General features: G+C 40.4%; 1 protein-coding gene across 1 annotated transcript; it reads left to right on the top strand.

Annotated features, from left to right (window-relative positions):
- The first annotated feature begins 3,340 nt into the window (after nucleotides 1–3,340).
- Nucleotides 3,341–18,060, top strand: TMX1 (thioredoxin related transmembrane protein 1). Its single transcript, XM_004584817.3, has 8 exons — nucleotides 3,341–3,586; nucleotides 6,575–6,690; nucleotides 8,521–8,566; nucleotides 11,482–11,610; nucleotides 13,661–13,706; nucleotides 13,805–13,906; nucleotides 14,001–14,067; nucleotides 15,707–18,060. Exons 1-8 carry the CDS (start codon nucleotides 3,435–3,437, stop codon nucleotides 15,877–15,879), a joined length of 831 nt encoding a protein of 276 aa, XP_004584874.1. The 5' UTR covers nucleotides 3,341–3,434; the 3' UTR covers nucleotides 15,880–18,060.
- The last annotated feature ends 219 nt before the right edge of the window (nucleotides 18,061–18,279 follow it).

Raw genomic sequence — 18,279 nt, forward strand, 5'->3', positions numbered from 1 at the left:
ATTGATTTTAGCCTTTAATTTTGAAAGCTAGTGGATATTTTCTATAATTATCAAAATTCAAAGAGCTAATTATGTGTAACAATGGTTAAAAAAAATCCATATATCTATGCTGTTGAGAGAGGCTCCTTGGCATTTCCTGGCCATGTTCCCCACCTGCCCACCAAGCCTCCCAGGCCATCAGGCCCCTTAGTTCCACAGCTCAGCATGTACCTGGTCATGGAGTGCTGAGAGCAGGATGGCTGTTTCTGGGCCCTTTTTGAGCCATGTGGAGGTGTTAAAGTTACCTGCAATCCTACCTCGCCCCAGTGCGTGTGTTGGGATCTTGGGAAGCTTGGGTCTGACTCAGTGGGTGGTCAGCCGCTCTCCTCCTAGAACTCCCTTATTGGAGTGAGCCAATTTTTGAATGGGGTTCACTTGATGGCATTGCACAGCAACCTTAAGCTAAGTGAGAGTCCTGGCATGGGTCTTTGACGGGAGGCATCTCTGCAGTGCTAGTCCCAGCTTCCAGCTACTGCTTTCTCCCCTCCCCCCACTCCCTCTCTCCCTATCTACCCCCAAACAGCCTACCCACCCCCAACCTGTCCTAGACCCCCTTCCGAGGCCCAAGATGAACTCCCACTTTCTGCATTTATGAGTTGTTGGAGGTTGAACCAGCAAATGGGAGGAATCCCTCTTAAAATAAAGGTTTTAAAGCCAGTTTAAAAAAAACCTGTGTATCTAAAATTTAATATTTATTGTTATTAATATTATATGTAAATATTAATTAATATGCTACATTGTTTTTCAATGAGTTGTTGAAGGTTGAACCAGCAGATGGGAGGAATCCCTCTTAAAATAAGGGTTTTAAAGCCAGTTTTAAAAAAACTTGTGTATCTAAAATTTAATTTATTATTATTATATGTAAATATTAATTAATATGCTACATTGTTTTTCACTAACTATCAAACTTGTATGGAAGAGACATTGTGTGCTCAGATAATCCCATCTGTTCTGGTCTAGTTCAAGCATCTCATTACCCTGACTCTACATCTTTTATGCAAGCCTTCTTGACCATTTGTATAGGGGTAAGCCACAGCTTATGTAAGAGATTTGAATGCTGGGGGCACACACTTCTTTTTGCTTCTTATATTTGTCAAAATCCAGAATTTAAGTCTGCTTGTCTATGGCTTTAGTCTGTATTGTGTTTAGTTTTATTTGCGATTACTTTATACTTTCACATGGCTAGACCTTTGTTTATTAATTTTAACTTAAGATTTCACATGATAGTCCTCCTTTGAACACTTAGGATTTTCTGTATCTAGATTTGAATATATTACACATGGATAAGAACTATATAAAATATTTAATAAGCTTCTTTAAAGTTAAAAATTAAAACCAATCTCATAAATTTAGAATGACCCTTACTTTTACTTTCTACACTGAGAAGGGAGAGGAGAGTAATTAATCTTTCTAGTCTCGGCGTCAGGACCAGGAGGTTGTCTGCAGAATCAAGTGCTCATGAGTGACACATAGCCCTGTGTTTCTACAGCTGTGTTTTGCTTCTAATTTAGTGACAGTTTCCTGCTGTCACTGCCTCAACCATGTCCAAAGCTTCATCTTGCAAACTCCAGTTTAGAAAATCTTCAGACTGTTTCAGTGATACTGTATTTTTATTATTGTGAGATGACATCTTTCCTCTTATCAGTAATTGTGAAATGCATAAGACTCTTTTCACAAACATGCCTTAGTACAAAGTACCTGGAATGAGGGTATACAGACATGTATCTGATTCTTAAAACATATTGTCAGGTCAGTGGTTTTGTCTAGCAGATAAAACACTGGCTATGAATCACATCCCATATTAGAATGTCTGGTTTTCACTCCTGGATCCTGATTCCAGCTCTCTGCTCTTCTGCACCTTGCAAGGTAGCTGGTACAGGTTTAAGCAGTTAGGTCCTTGCTACCTGTGTGGGATGCTTGAACTGAATTTCTGATTTTGCCCAGGCTTAGCCCCGGCTTTTGTGGGCATTTATAGGGTAAACACAAGATGAGAGATCTCTCTGTGTCTCTCTACCTTCCAAATAAACAAACAAAAGTTTTAAAAATGAAAAGAGATGATTTGAGAGGAGATGCCAGCTTAGTTAGGAAGCTCTCATTGTCAAGTAAAGAATTGACTGAACCTTGGCTAGAATGCTGGCTGTGGAGACAGAAATCGGTGGCATGATGCAAATTACAATTTGGAGGTAGTATTTATTGAACTTTATGATGGAGTGCTGGAGGAAGCCATAAAAGGAGGGTGCAATGAAGAATTGACATGTAAATGTCTCACTGGAACAGCCAGATAGAGCTTAGGGCTTTTTACTGAGATGGAACATTGGCAGGGGGAGGCTCTGGGATTTTAACATTCAATGTGTATATGTATGTATTTATCTTGCGATTGTGAGCTGCCTATTAAATATTCAAGAGCCGCCCAGCAAGGAGGTCAATGTGTAATGTCTGTAGTTCCCAGAAAGGGCAGGTCTAGGATGACAGACATTACTGAAGGCTTTTAAAGCCAGGATGAGATCCTGTGGAGTGTGTCCTAATGAAGAGAAGAGAAACAAGGAACTAGCAGTATATCCTGAAGCATGCCACTCAGTAGTGGAGGACAAAGTGAAGAAGTGTGAGAAGGAACAGCTTGTGACAGAGTCAACAAACCAGTGACCCTCCCTCTCCCCAAAGAGGCAAAATTCCTGTTGGCAGTCAAGTTAGGATGCAGAGGGCTGGGTGCCATTCATTGGCAGGGTGGTGACCAGGCCAGACGGAGTTAGGGGAGAAAAAGAAGTGAGAAAGTGTCTTGGCAACTGTTTTCCTACCCCACATAGGACATGCTTCTCTGTGCTCCTGAAGTTTCAACCTACATCAACTTTCCCATTGAAAATAAGGGATACCACACGTCTGAAAGTGCACCACGTGTGCTGCTGATCTGTAAAGGTACAAGTTTGTTTTATACGTATGTGCCCGCCTGTATGACCTCTGTTCACACCAGGGTATGGAATATCAAGGCTTCCTCAGTACCATTCTGACTTCTATGTGCATGCATTAGGCTTAACAACAAAAATTTCCAAAGGAAACAAATGAAATCTCTGAAGATCATTGATCTGGCAACTGCTGTGGCGTTAATTTATCAGTGGACTAGAGTCAAAATCCATGGCTCCGCCCCCTCCCTACACCACGCCCCTTTGAGCTCTCACTTCCGGGAACCCCGGAAGGCGGGCAGAGGCCGCTTTTTGTCACGCGCACTACGGACAGGCGCGCGCCTAGGGCGCGGTCATGCGCATTCAGAGCGCCCTAGGTACGCGGCCTTCGCTGCGCCGCAGTGCGCATGAGCGGAGCGGCGCGCAAGGGCGGAAGTGGCAGGCGCCGCGGGGAGGTGGGGCTGCCGCGCTTTCTGTGGGGGTGGGCGAGCGGCGGACATGGCGCCCTCCGGGAGTCCCGTGCTGGCCGTGACGGTCCTGGTGCTATGGCTTTGCGGCGCTCCCTGCACCTCCGCGCGGCGGAGCGACGTGCGCGTCATCACAGACGAGAACTGGAGAGAGCTGCTGGAGGGAGAATGGATGATAGAATTGTGAGTTGGGGGCGGTAGTCCCGGGTCCCTGACTCTCCTGCCTGGCCGAAGGCTCTCATTCCTTTCTGGATGGCGGGTTAGCGCCCGCGTGCCTGCGGCGGGCTCTTGGTTCCCGGGGACGGCGCCTGCGACTCTCCGCCACCCCGAGAAGTCTTGGGATCGGCCGCCGGCGTGGTCGGCCGCCGGCGTGGTCCCCCGCCTCCTCAGTGCTTCCCTGGGAACGTAAAGTCACTGCTGAACCTTGCGGCCTGGAGTCCTTTATATGGCTGTGGTGCACCCGAAGGATTCGAAATTCTGTTCAACTTTTCTTGGTGGCTTTGAGCGTGGGGTGGGGACGATGGGCGGGAGGTGTTCCTGACAGAGTTCCCGTTCAGTTATTTCAGAACGCTGCTTCTAGATGTCCAGGCTGCCTTTACCCTCAGAAATGTTGAGCAGATCTCTGCTCGCCTTTTGTCTGCCCTTTCTTGTTTCTTCTTTTTTATTTATTTGAAAGTTAGAGCTACAGAGAGAAAGGGACAGAAAGAGAAATCTTCCATCTGTTGGTTCACTTCCCAAATGGCTGCAACGCCCAGGTCTGGGGCAGACCAGAGCCAGAAACTTCATTCTCGGAGAGCACCATGTGGGTGCAGGGCCTCAAACAGCTGGTCCATCTTCTGCTGCTTTCCCAGGCACATCAGCAGGAAACTGCATTGGAAGTGGAGCAGCTGGGACCTGAACCAGCGCCCATATGGGATATGGTGATCCCTGGTGGATGCTTTACCTGATGTTTGCCGCGCACCAGCTGCTTGGCTGTCCTTAAAAAAGATAGTCCACTTGGAGTGTTGGCCTAGACGATTCTATTTTAATTAAGATCACATCTTAAGCATTTTGAATGCTGAGTAAAATCCAAGCTGGGTTATTTCTTAAGTCTTCATTTCCTCCTTTCTGGGCAACTCCCAGCCCCCGACTTTTTTCTTTTCTTTCATTATGCTTTTGCAGTATAGAGAATTCCTTAGTTTGCAATTTCTAGGCCTTTGTTACTGCGATGAAATAAAATCCATACATTAGGGTGACTGTACACTTGCAGGAGTGCTAGGCTATTTGTCTTTTCAAAATCTGGTGTCTTGTGTGGTGGTTCCATGTTAATGTCTGTTCTGCAACTTTCGAAGCATTTCAGGTTGGTTGTGGTGATAGTGTTGATAAGACCATGTCAGTGACAGAATGCTACTAAGTACTTTACATGTGTTGCCAAGTCAAATTCTCTGCGCTTTCTGTGTGATGAATGTTATTTCCTGCAATTTACAGATGCTTAAAAACCTTAGTTAGCTTTTCCACGTACTTGAGTGTGGAGGAGACCTGGAGTAGTCATTAGTGGAACACCCCTTCTTTAACAGAGATCAAGTGAGTGTTTTAGATCCATGGATATCTGTGGAGCAGGTGGAAATGGACATCCCCAGTTGTACCCCACCCCCCGAAAAAAAGTGAGTAACTCAGATACTTAAAAACACGGAGCCCTACAAACTTACAGAAGGGCAAGACGGGGGAAAAATGTCTACAGGATGCCTGTCATCTGCCCTTTGAGCTGTCAGGCACCATTTAAGGTAGAGGGGGAAGGAAATACAGCCAGTACAAAAGAATTGTGAGTTCTGTGAGAACTGCTAGATTTTTTAGGCATGTTCTCATCTTCAGTGACTTGGGTTAAATTATGTCCATAAAATGCTTAGTGTTGTAAGCAATATATTAAGTAGTAGTGATTATAAATAGATACGCAAAATACAATGAAATATCCAGGGTAGATTTTAAGTCATTTGGCTAGACTATATACATGGGGCAGAGGTGTTAAGGGAAGAGAACTAGCAAATGCAGAATACAAGCTCAACTCAAATTGGTACATTTATCAGAAATGATCGTTCGTGGATTTTTTTTGTTTTTCCTTTGCTAAAAATTCTGAGGATCAGTCTTAAAGAAGCGAATGAAGTTTAAAAAAAGAAGGAATTTGATCATCCTTTGAGTCTACCCTTGGTTTCAAGTCCTTCATCTTCAGTAGATATATTTCTGGTCAGAATTGTATTGCCAAGCTAATTTTGTTGAAACACAATTTATTAATGAGGAGGAATTTGTAGTATTTGGTTTTGTTTTGTAGTGCTGTTTGGGGAGTTGGTTTCTTCCTAAAACCAGTCAAGAAAATGTGCAGAGCAGAATGTGTATTTTTTGTGTGTGACAGGGGTAGACTTTATTCTTCATTTTAAAAAGGGCGAGAAGGACAAATTACAAAGTTTTAAACAATTAAAGAAAAAAGTCCTGGGAAAGATTGAAGCTAGAGAAGGTAATACCAGAGCAGTAGTTAAATTGCTATTGTGTTTGGCCATAAAGTTTGTAGGCCGTACCCATCGTCTTAGAAACTAGCCAAAAACAATGTCCTTTTTAGTTTTTCAATGTGAGTTAAGATTTGAAATAACACTTTTACAAAGAAGTGCAGAGCTCTGGCTTCATATAAAATGGGCAGCCTGCGTTTTTGCTCTGGTGTCCATGGGGCTGGCCTGCAGATTGTGGTTACAGGCTTCAGATGAAGTGAGGACTTCCTTACCACAGCCCCGGGCACTTCTTGTTTTTCCAACACCTTGCTTGTTTGTGACTTTGCAGTATAAAATCATTAGAATTGGTACCTTCCAAGTTTGTTGGGCTTCTAGTGGCTACATTTTAGTGGAAACATCCAAAGGTTGTTGAAGACCTGGTTTGCCTGTGTAAAAGACCCTGTGTTCTAGGAACTTGGTTTCGGAATTACTTTTGTGCAGTTAGCATCATCAATTTGTGCCTCTTGATTTCCAGATGGTCAGACCCACACTTGGAACTTTTTCATCTGAAATTTATCACTTTGCTGTCTTCAGTGTTCCTCCTATAAATAATCTTCACCAATTACATTTTAGAGTTTTCATTCCAAAATGAGTGATCTTCTTTGGCTTATCTAACCTTTCTTTTTTTTGTTGTTCTTGAAATTTTATTTCTTAGCTATGCTCCATGGTGTCCTGCTTGTCAAAATCTTCAACCAGAATGGGAGAGTTTCGCTGAATGGGGAGAGGATCTTGAAGTGAATGTTGGAAAAGTAGATGTCACCGAGCAGACAGGTACTGAGGGTGTGTGGTTTTGTTTCTTGGTGTGCCTTGGGTTGATACATTTGTTCATCCTGCTTTCTGCATTACATGGTTTTGAAAACATGGTGCTTTGCAGCTAGCTGAGCCCAGTAACCCACTTCTCTTATGAAGCTCTGCTTGCAGTGACTGCGAAAAGCAACTCAGTTTTTGTACGTGTTGGTCCCGTGGACATTGGAGACATCTGCATCCTGGCCCTCATAACTATGTCTGGTCTTTTTTTCGTTTGTGGCCCAGGCCACAGACTAGCATTTGAGCTGTCTTTGAAAAAGTTCTAGAATGCTGCCGTCCAGGTGGATAGTGGCCAAAGCATGATTTGCATGCACATCACATTTGAGAGTCCGGAGCATGTGGCTGAATTTTCTTTGTAGAATGCAAGTCACTTTCTCTGAACAGAGAAAAGCTGAGTGTCTGCAATTGGGTTCCATGCTTACCTATAATTTGGGGATGAGGGCTCTTAATTACAAAGCCCTCTTGGTTGTAGGGTCGAGTATATTTGCTCCCCTGTACAAGTGGCCATGTAGCTTTTTATGGTGCTGCTTTCTGAGACCAGCCACATCTTTTTGGTAGTCCCAGTAAACCTAAATTCCCAGCTGCCCATCCTAAACAGTGATAATTGGTAAGATTTCTTAGACATATTCTAATCACAGTCCTCCTCCAAGTGTTTTGACAGATATTATTTAGCACCTACACAACTCTGAGATGCGTGATGCTCTCAGAAAACTGAAGGACGCACAGGTTCACCCTTAGTTTGATAGTGCTTGACGTGTAGTATATAATAAATGTTGGCTCCTGTCCCTGTTACCTGTCTTTTCTGTCACAGTCTTTTCTGTTTTTGACACCATAAACTGCACTTGTTGCTTAAGTGTATAATAGGCAGTTTGTTTGATTTTATTTTTTTTGTAAAGAGTTATTTATTTTTGTTACAAAGTCAGACATACAGAGAAGAGGAGAGACAGAGAGGAAGATCTTCCATCCGAAGATTCACTCCCCAACTGAGCACAACACAACGGCCGGTGCTGTGCCGATCCGAAGCCAGGAACCTGGAACCTCCTCCGGGTCTCCCACACGGGTGCAGGGTCTCAAGGCTCTAGGCTGTCCTCGATTGCTTTCCCAGGCCACAAGCAGGGAGCTGGATGGAAAGCGGAGCTGCTGGGATTAGAACCGGCGCCCATATGGGATCCTCGGGCATTCAAGGCGAGGACTTTAGCTGCTAGGCCACGCTGCCGGGCCCGGTTTGGTTGATTTTAAATCTTTCTGAGTTCTTATTGCAGTCAGACTTCTATATCCAAGGGTTTTACATCTGAGGATGGAGTCAGCGCATCAAGTGTGGACAGTATTGGGGGCGGGAGGGGCCTGGAATGATGGTCTATGTAACTCTTGTATTAGGAATTGGAAGTATTACAGAAATGATTTAAAGTATAAAGAAAGTCATAGGCAAATACTGTGCGATTTTATAAAGGGGATTTGAGCATCCTCAGATTTTTTATCAGCAGGCCAACTGTTTTGCTGTCCACAGCTGACTCATCACTAGTAGTCTTTATAACTGAAGTGTGTTTGTTTATGTTCATGAGTGTTTTAAATATTCACCCTCAATTTTAGTTGAGATAATAGGCCACAGTGTGATGTTTCCACTAATGGTCTTAAGAAAATAATTTGTGTTTTTTCATTGCTTATACCAAGTTTAGCTATTTCTTAAGTATAGTTTAATATAATATTCCATTTGTATTTAAATAATAAAAAGTGAACATTTTAAGCAGTGATTGACCCATAAGAAATCTGGTGATTGTTCTTTACTATTTGTAGGACTGAGTGGACGATTTATCATAACAGCTCTTCCGACCATTTATCAGTAAGTATTTGAAGATTCTCAGTTCCAGAGAAGGAAGCATTCTGATGAGTTCTCAGTCATGGTGATTCCTGTGAAGAGCTGGTAAAGGAGAAATCAGTGTTAGCTGAAGTGGTTCCTAGAGAATGCAGGGTTTAAATGAAGTCTTGAGCGTAGAATTTTTTTTTTTTTTTTTTTAAAGATTTTTATTTTATTTTTATTACAAAGTCAGATATATTGAGAGGAGGAGAGCTAGAGAGGAAGTGGAGCTGCCGGGATTAGAACCAGCGGCCATATGGGATCAAGGCGAGGACCTTAGCCACTAGGCCACGCTGCTGAGCCCGAGCGTAGAATTTTTAAGGATGTGAAAAAATACTCCATTGAGGACTGTGATAACACATCTAGCAGACAAGTTTGGAAAGGAGCTAAGTTGGGTTTGGTGGTGTGCCGTGGCAGGATAAACTGCTGCTTTTACCAGCAGCTCATATCAGCGGCAGTGTTGAGTCCCAGCTGCTCTAGTTTATATTCACTTCACAGCTAATGTGCCTGTGAAAGCAGTGGGTGATGGTTCAAGTAATTTGGGCCTCTGCCATGTGTGTACGAGACCAGGATAGAGTTCAAGTCTTTTTTTAAAAAAACAAGTATCCTGTGCTATGTTAGGGAGACTAGTGGATGTTAGAGTGAAATCAGAATGTGCAAGATTGTATAAACTTTAGTATCGTGTCTTTTCATTGAACTTTTAACTGGGAAAAGGAAATCTCCAGTGTGTTTGCCCAGCAGATACCTAACACAATTTACCTGGGGAGTGAAAGTATCGGGAGATATTGCTCTCACTTAAAGTATGAGCACAAGTTGGTCAGGCATGTTGGGTGTATCTTGTTATCCTTTGTCTTAATTTATATATTTATTTAAAATTCCTCCTATTTTCCTTTATATCTATTTACATCTCTTTTAAAAGAAGTTTTATTTGAAAAGCACAGTTAGAGAAAGAGGATGGTGGTGGCGGTGGGGGATGTCTTCCATCTGCTGATCCACTCCTCAAATGGCTGCCACGACTGGGGCTCGACCAGGCTGAAGCCAGGAGCTTCTTCTGAGTCTCTCGTGGATGCAGGCGCCAAAGCATCTGAGCCCATCTACTGTTGCTTTCCTAAGCACATTAGAAAACTAGAGCAGCCTGGTATTGAACTGGCACCCACTGGGGATGCCAGCAGTGTAGGGCTCTGACTTAACCTGCTCTTATACGAGCCTCTATTTTCAGTTCTGTTCTGTCTCTTAAGTGCTTTTTTTATTTGCCATGTTGGTTCCTTCCCCACAGACCCCTTAAATGGCTATGGTCAGTGTACCCCTTAACACCCCCTAAGTTGATCTACAATTTTTTTGCTCTTTTACTTTCAGTTACAGTTACTCTTTTTCGTAATTCTTCCTTGTTAAAATTTTACTTGTCCTTCAAGAAATAGCTAAAATGCTATTTTTAAAAAGATTTATTTTCAGGTCTGGCACACGCCAGGATCCCATATGGGCTCCAGTTCGTGTCCTGGCGGCCCGCTTCCCATCCAGCTGCTGCTTATAGCCTGGGAAAGAGGTGGAGGATGGCCCAAAGCTTTGGGATCCTGCCCCTGTGTACAAAATTTAGAAAAAGCTCCTTGCTTCAGCTCAGCTCAACTCAGCTCTTGCCGTTGTAGCCACTTGGATAGTGAACCAGTGGATGGAAGATCTTTCTCTCTGTTTCTACCCCTCTGTCTACATCTTCCTTTCCAATAAGAATAAATCTTTTAAAGAGCAAAATAAGGAGAAAAAAGGCCAAGTTGTAGAATGAGAGAGAGGTAGAAACAGTGAGGGTTATCTTCCATCTGCTGATTTACTTCCCCTATAGCCATAGCAACCAGGGCTGGGCCAGGCTAAAGCCAGGAGGCTGGAACTCCATCCAGGTCTTCCAACACTGTGTCCTCTTTGGCTGCATCCCCAAGTGCATTATCAGATGCCTGGGTTAGAATTACCTGTGTTGATATTTGGAAGTGGTACTCTTATGTGATGCCTATCATAGATGGTACCTTAATCCTGTCTGCTACAATGGCAGTTCTCAGTTTTGATTTTTGATTGGGATCGTCCTTGTTTTCAGCTAGCTGAGTCAGTTTAGGATCCCCTCATGCTGTGGGATCTTAAGGGAACATTTATTACCCAGTGATGGAACTCCAAACATTGGAAATGCAAAGGAAGAAGTTAAGGGAAGAATACAAGGATGACTGTAAATAGAATCACTGAAATAGGGAGGCAGGCCACGTAGCAGACATCTCTAGCGATTCTAAGGAGGAGTTAGTAACAGGTTCCTTATCTGCACTGTAGTATTTGTAAAAAAAAAAAAAAAAAAAAAAGCACTAGAACTGTATGGACCTTTCTTGTCATTGAGACTGTGTAGGCTTTTACCTTGTATTGGATGTCATAAGTAAACTAGAGATGATTTAGATGTATATGGGAGAATATGCATCTGTTATAGCAAATATTGTGCCATCTGTGAGGGACCTGAACATTGGCAGCTTTTGTTGGAACCAACAGCAGTAGACACTAGGGGACTGCCATTCCAGAAAAAGAGCTTACAGTTTAGCAGCTAATAAATATGTGCTGGGCCCTATTCTGATACCTTCTAAATAGCACATTTAGTTGTTCATTAAAGATCAGACTTCAAAGAGATTTTCTAAGATGTATCTATTCTGCTTAGTAGTTTTATTTGGAAAAGTACAGTAAGATATTAAGGCTTATGAGTGTTTAACTTCAGTGATGTAACTTTGAGGTGTCATGGATAGGTAATTGCTATCATCTGTTTACTTATTCATTGCTCATGCTTTCAAATATTAGCATTGATTGTAAAATAAGTTAGAGAAATAAAACAAATACAGAATTTACCACTCAGTGCTGGTTAATTTGGTTTTGACCTTCTTTAGTTGCAAAGATGGTGAATTTAGGCGCTATCAGGGTCCAAGGACGAAGAAGGACTTCATAAACTTCATAAGTGACAAAGAATGGAAGAGTATTGAGCCTGTTTCATCATGGTTTGGTCCTGGTTCTGTTCTGTAAGTAGGAGAGATTTTTTTTTTCTTAACTATTTCAGGATTAATTGGAGCAAATAATGACTCCATGTCAATGAAGCATTTATACTCAATTTGTTTTCTTATGCTTTTAATGTACATTCAGGTTTTTTTATGTGCTTGATGTTTTTGGTTTGTCCTTATTGTTAAAAACAGATCAAGCTTATTAAGCTAGAAGAAACTGTTCTATAGAATTCAGTTGAATTAGTTTAGGAATTTTTTTCACTTTGCAGCTTTGATCATAATTATCAGGCAACTAAAATCCTCTAAAAATATGAACAATGTAGTGAATGAAATAATAATTTGAAAGATGAAACCTGTTCTTGTTACCTTTAGAGTTATCAGTTCTTAACATAAGTTATTAAATTATGTTTAGCTAGGAAATTATTATTTCCTTGTCTGAGAACTTCTGTGCATAGTGGGGATAAGCGTGACCCTGACAGCATCATGGACCACTGAGCTTGGTGGGTGGCTTCATGGTACATAACATTTCTCCTTAGCAGTTTATTGTGGAGTGGTAAGGATGCGAAATGGCAAGCATGTGTCCAGCTCTGTTGTTGAGGTAGGAGACTAAACTGGTCAGGACTCTTGCTGTGGTCACTGTGAACTCATCCTCATTTAGCTAAGCAGTCTCTTCCTGTCCCCTCATCCACAGTTGCACTTGGAAGATGGGGAGTTGGAGCCCCAACAGTATAATGGAAATATACTGTGGACTCTTGGTATGGGAGAAGCAGATTGGTGTCTCTTACACACCTCTTTTTCTGATAGCCTTTGAGTTGTCTTTGAATTGTTGGGACTCACCTGTTGAACCCCATGCCTAACCAGGTTAAGGAACCTGTTATTCCAGTATGGGTTAATTAGTGCAGAATAATATCAAGCAACACAATGATTACAGTTCCCTGTTGCTATTCCCACCCAGCCTTTTTCAACCAGAGGCCATATGACTAAAGTACCTTTTTATGCTGAATTTAAAATGTAACTGATTTTTTATCTTTGAAATTTTATAAATAAATCTTGCTCTCTTCTGGGACAAGGAAGTATTTGCTTATAAATTTTTGTTGAATCTTGGGGCAGTAGGGCATGTCTTTTTCATTGGCAGTTTGGTCGGGAGAACCCCTTTGATTCCTCAGCACATTTCCCCACTGGTAGTTGGATTGGACCATCTTTTGGCTAGTTGGCAATGCTAGCAGTACTTGGTTTGCTAGATAAAGTGGATGGGAACCCACAGCCAATATTGTTTTTGAAGCATGCTTTTTTTTTAAAAAAAAAACATTTGATTTTTGATGATGTTTTCATAGTTGATTAGGGTGGAAAGGGTCAAGGTTTAGGGGAAGGTGGGTGAGACCATCGTTTCCAATTTTTTTCTTCTTCCTGTGTCTGGGGGAAAGGGTGAGACACAGGACTGGGGTACCCAGCCTCCCAACCACCTTGGTGCCAGGACTAGTAATGGGGAGCACTCATCCAATGTCATCCCAAGGTCCCCAAAGTGGAGCAAAAGTGCTTTTTTTAAAACTAGCAATCTAAACCTACCTGCATTTTGAGGATGTTTTCGTTATATGGCAGCATTTATATCCTATGTAATTATCATGTCATAATATGTCCAGCTATTGCTTTTGTAAATTTTCGAATTGAGAGGGAAGAAAGAATTCAGCATGTGTTCCCAGGTTCCCTTTTCTGTTCAGTCTTTAGAGGCTTTTAAGATGGAATAAGAATTGTCATTTCCAACTGGTTTCATAGGGCTTATAACCTGTTACTCAATTGCATTGAGAAAGGATTGCATGGAAAATTACTGCCAGAACAATAGAAAGAAAGAAGAGAGGAATATCAAATATTTTATGAGGATAACAAATGCTGGCAACAATTCAGGACCTTTGAAAGAATCAACTTTATTGCAGGCATGAAATCAGTGATGTGTCACTACTTGATTAACACCAGTGAAAAATGCCATCTTGTTGGGGAAATTATAGGGTAGAGGATAGAATGTGTCACTGTAGATAATCTGTGTCTTAATCAGTTTTTCAATCATTTATTTTAGGATGAGTAGTATGTCAGCACTCTTTCAGCTGTCTATGTACATCAGGGTATGGACTGAAATATTCTTTCTATATTAAATATTTTTAACACTAACTTTAAAAACAAAAGCAGGTTTTCATTTTTTTCACCCTTCTCACGATTTTAGACTTGTCATAACTATTTCATTGATGACCTTGGATTACCTGTTTGGGGATCATACACAGTTTTTGCAGTGGCAACTCTGCTTTCAGGACTACTGTTAGGACTCGTGAGTACTTTGTTTTCAGAGTACTATAAAGGGAAATATTTTTAAATATAATACAATTGCTCTATCGTGTATTCTTACTTTTTTTTTTTTGCAGTGCATGATATTTTTGGCAGATTGCCTTTGTCCTTCAAAACGACGTAGACCACAGCCCTACCCTTCAAGTAAGTATATTTTATATATGTAAAACTGTTCAAATTTAATTTGAAAGGACACATTGCCGTTTGTCTGCTGGCTGTCCACATCCTTGCAACATCTGAGGGTGATTTGGCCAGGTGAAAGCCAAGAGCCTGGAACTCCATCTAGATCTCTAGGACTTGAACCCAGTCACTTTGATATGGGTTGAGTTTTCCAGGTGGTATCATAACCACTGAGCCAGCACCTGTCCCTAATCCAGATTTTGATGTGATACTGCTGTTTTTATAACGGGCCACTTGGTTTCTTTTCCAGTGTTATTGTTTGGCTTACTTAGGCTTTAAGTTTCAAGGGATAGAAACCCAACTCTATCTGCCTTAAGACACAAAGGGAATTTATTGGTTCTTGGTAGCAAAGGAACAGTAAGGGCAGAGTTGACGGGATCTTTGGGATTCAAATGTTGAGATGCTCTGTGTTCCTGAATTGCTCAGTTATCTTTATAGATTGTTAAGCTTGGCTCTTATAGAGTCAGTTGTATAGTTATGAAAAGGTATAGATAGTAGTCTAGGAGTAAGAAATCTATTTCCTCCTATCCTATACCCATCTATCTTTTATACAAATACTAATGTAAATAAGAATTTCCAACCTCCCTACTATTGATATTATGAGTTTGATAATTCTTCACAGTGGTTATGTGTACATATTTGGGTGTTTACATTATCTCTCTAGTTGACAGTTGCACTGTCCTCCTCAGCTGTGACAGCTGAAAATAACCTGTAGATGTCACTAAGTTGTTCCTTGGGGGATATAACGCTTGATGAGGAACCACTACCGTGAAGTGTGGCCTTTACCAGAACCACATAAGATATGGTATTGGGAGGAGCTGATAACCCAGCCAAAAGGACTGTCTATCACTTGTAAATGCACATCCCCTTCATCCTTCTCATTCTAGTTTGCCAGGTTAGGGACAGCATTAGATCACTGAAAACAGAAAAATTCTTTAGCCCAATTCTGTCTTTTGTGTCTCAGTAACATAATGTGTTCTAAGCTTATGTTACTGACAGACTTATTAAAAAAAAAACTATGTGTATGTAGCTAGTTATTTCTTATTCTGCACACTTGAGGTGTGTGTTTGAAGCAGGTGCTTCTCCTAGTTGTCAAGATGCCCATTGGAGCACAGGAGTCCTGTTTTGGCACACCTGGATTCCAGTCTAGATTCCAGCTTCCTGCTTATGCACACACAAGGGGCAGCAACTGGTGACTCAAATACTTGGATCCCTGCCACCTTTCTAGGAGACTGGATTGAGTTCTTAGCTACTGCCTTTGGCTTCCCTGGCCTGGCTGTTGGAGGCAGCTGGGGAATGAATGAGCAGGCGGGAAACCTCGGTCTGTTCCTGCACCTTTCAAATTAATAGTTAACATTTTTACATATTATTGGTAATTACATCTTTAGAGAATACTACTTCATCAGAAACATTCTTAAGTGAAACTGGAAAAATTTTAGAATTTCTTTCTGCAAATCCAAATGTAATTAAATGCCAAAACAATTTAAAATATATTCATTATAATTCAAAATAATTCATTATAGTATATTGGTCTTATAAAAAAAGAAATCTAATACAAAAACATGTTTGGTTTTTATGTTGTTGTTTGTTTTTTGTTTTTAAGAGAAATCATTGCCAGGATTTTCTCAGCCTTTAAAAAACACAGAAGAACACGAAGCTGATGAAAACGTTTCAGAAGAGGAAGCCAAAAATGGAAAAGCTGAGAAAGACTTTGTACAGCCGAATGCCCTGAGACAGCGTGTTGTTGACCCATCACAGGCCCCAGATCAGTCCTAGTTCATTTTTATACACCTGAGTGCTGTAATTTTGACAGAAACAAACAAAAAAGGACCATTTCAGTTGGTTTGAAGTGAACTATGACTTGTGTATAGTCAGGGTCCAGTCTGGGTTATCATTCTTTGAACAGTCTTTGGGAAATAAAAGCACTAGTTATAAAAGTTTGATTTAAGGACAGCTTGGTGGTTTTAGCAGTTCTCAAATTTTGGAGAAATCTAGTGCCAAGCAATAAGATTTGTGTGTTTTCTAATAACTTGTTTGAAGTCTGAGTTGAAAAAAATTACATTTGTCAAGTATTATATTATGGGGTATTTAAGAAACTTAGGTTAGAGAAAAAGATTTCTCATTTGATGTAATTTTTTCTGTTTCACTGTGTGAAAACAAAGAACGTATTTCCCATGCATGGGAACTTTTCCCATTGTCTCAAGAGATGAGTATTTCAATAACAATTGTGGTGGTTCCAGAGACACAGTTTCTTATTTTTAGATGATGTACCTAGTAATAACTACCTTATCTTAATTATGACTTTCTACACATGATAATAGAAGAGATGCTACTACCTGTTGATCAGGGAAGTCATTGGAAGTCCCTGGAGGCCTCAGTTCTCACAGCTTGTTCCCCTGTTGTATGTACCTTCTTGGTTGCCACGGGTAACCTCTTTCAAACTGAATGATATGAACAATATCACTGTTTTTACTATGGGATCCATAACCCTGATGTTTCAAACTAAGATTGACTGAGGGCGCCACCAAATTGATTTGTTGATACTTTAAAATTTTGGCTGTTAATTTCACTTTGATATCTTTTTTGTTGAAAACACCTATTTTCATTTTCTGTTTTATGGTTGTGTAAAGTAAACATTCCTTTTGTATGTGTGTGTGTGTGGAAGAGCCTTGGTATCTTACATTTTGAAAATTCACAGTTTCATTTGATATAAAATAAAGTTTGCATTCTGCTCAGGAAAAAGCATCTTTTAATACATGTTTTCAGTGTATCTTAGTCCTTATGTGCAGATGTGATCATTGATGTAATACCTAGTTTATGTTTGATGTTTTAAAGTTGTAACTTGTGTTAAAAAGACAGACCTCTTACTCTGCTACTGATATTGCATGGCTCTTCACATTTGGCTGTCAGCAGGTTGCAGTGCAATTTATTTTCACTACTAATGAGTTACCACATTGTTTGCACTGTACAGTTTAGAAGGAGTGTGGTGGACTGCCACTAGAAGAGGGGGCAAACATAAATACTCAGGGTGAATCACCAGACTGTTATGCCGTATAATGTACAAGTTTCTTTTTAGAGGTCTCTCCTTTAGAATATTAAATATTTACCATATAGGAGTTTGGATGTGTAATTGCAATGCCTTAGAAAAATACTGTAAGCGTGAAGTATACTTTTGTAAACATTTCAGTGATAGGACCGGTATGATTGCTTGTTATATATTTGAAAGTAGACTTGATTTCTTTGTATTTATTAGCAATGTTCAGTTAAACAAAGTAGTATATGGGAGTATTTCAGAAAGTTCATAGAATACGGAACCAAAAAAATTATTACAGTGTGAAATTTTTTTGAAATCTTGCATACTAAGGATCTTCAAGAAGTACATGGAAAGTGCGTATTATGGAAAAACTATGCCTGGATTGAAAAGTTTATACACTGAAATCATGTTAACTTTCAGTTCAGTTTTCCATGAATTTCCTGACCCTTGTTATGTATACTTCATGTGTGTAATCAAAGACTTAGAGTCTTGTTGTTGCTTACCATGGTGGAAGAAATAATACTCTCAACTGTTCTGTTTCCTAGGTGTGTTATGTATGTATTTTCAGGGTTTTGCTTAGAAAGTAATGTGTTACAGAAAATTAAAGGCAGGCTATATTAGGGTGTTTATGTTTCAGAAAATGTCTTAGATTTGAAAGATTGTTAATGTAGATATCTGAATAATTTCCTCTTCATACCATCAGCACATCATTTACATATGGTTAAGGAGTGAGACGCAGTGAGTTAAATGCTGGTGAATTCTTGTATACTCTCTATGTAATTGATAAGTTCTCTTAAAGATTTAAAAAAATCTGGTATGTAATAGCAAATGCCGTATTGAAAATACAGTGTTTTATGATGTTTTGTGAATACTTGATTTATTAGTAAGTCTGCAAAATGTTTTTTTTAAAGGTTCTTGAGTTTATCTAATAGATACAACTCACTGAGTAACTTGGAGATTTGACAGCTAAGTCTTAATTTATTTACTTTGAACTATGACAGAGAAGAAACTCAGGTGAACAGGCTAGGAGCTATGGCAAAAGTAGCTGTATTATCAATCTTGTGCTTCCTAATCTTGTCTCTTCAGTATGAGTACTGAAGATTCAGCAGTCTCTGGGCTTTGAGATTTCCCTGTTATCAGAA

The sequence above is a fragment of the Ochotona princeps genome, chromosome 6, assembly GCF_030435755.1.
Source record: "Ochotona princeps isolate mOchPri1 chromosome 6, mOchPri1.hap1, whole genome shotgun sequence".
Lineage (NCBI taxonomy): Eukaryota > Metazoa > Chordata > Mammalia > Lagomorpha > Ochotonidae > Ochotona > Ochotona princeps.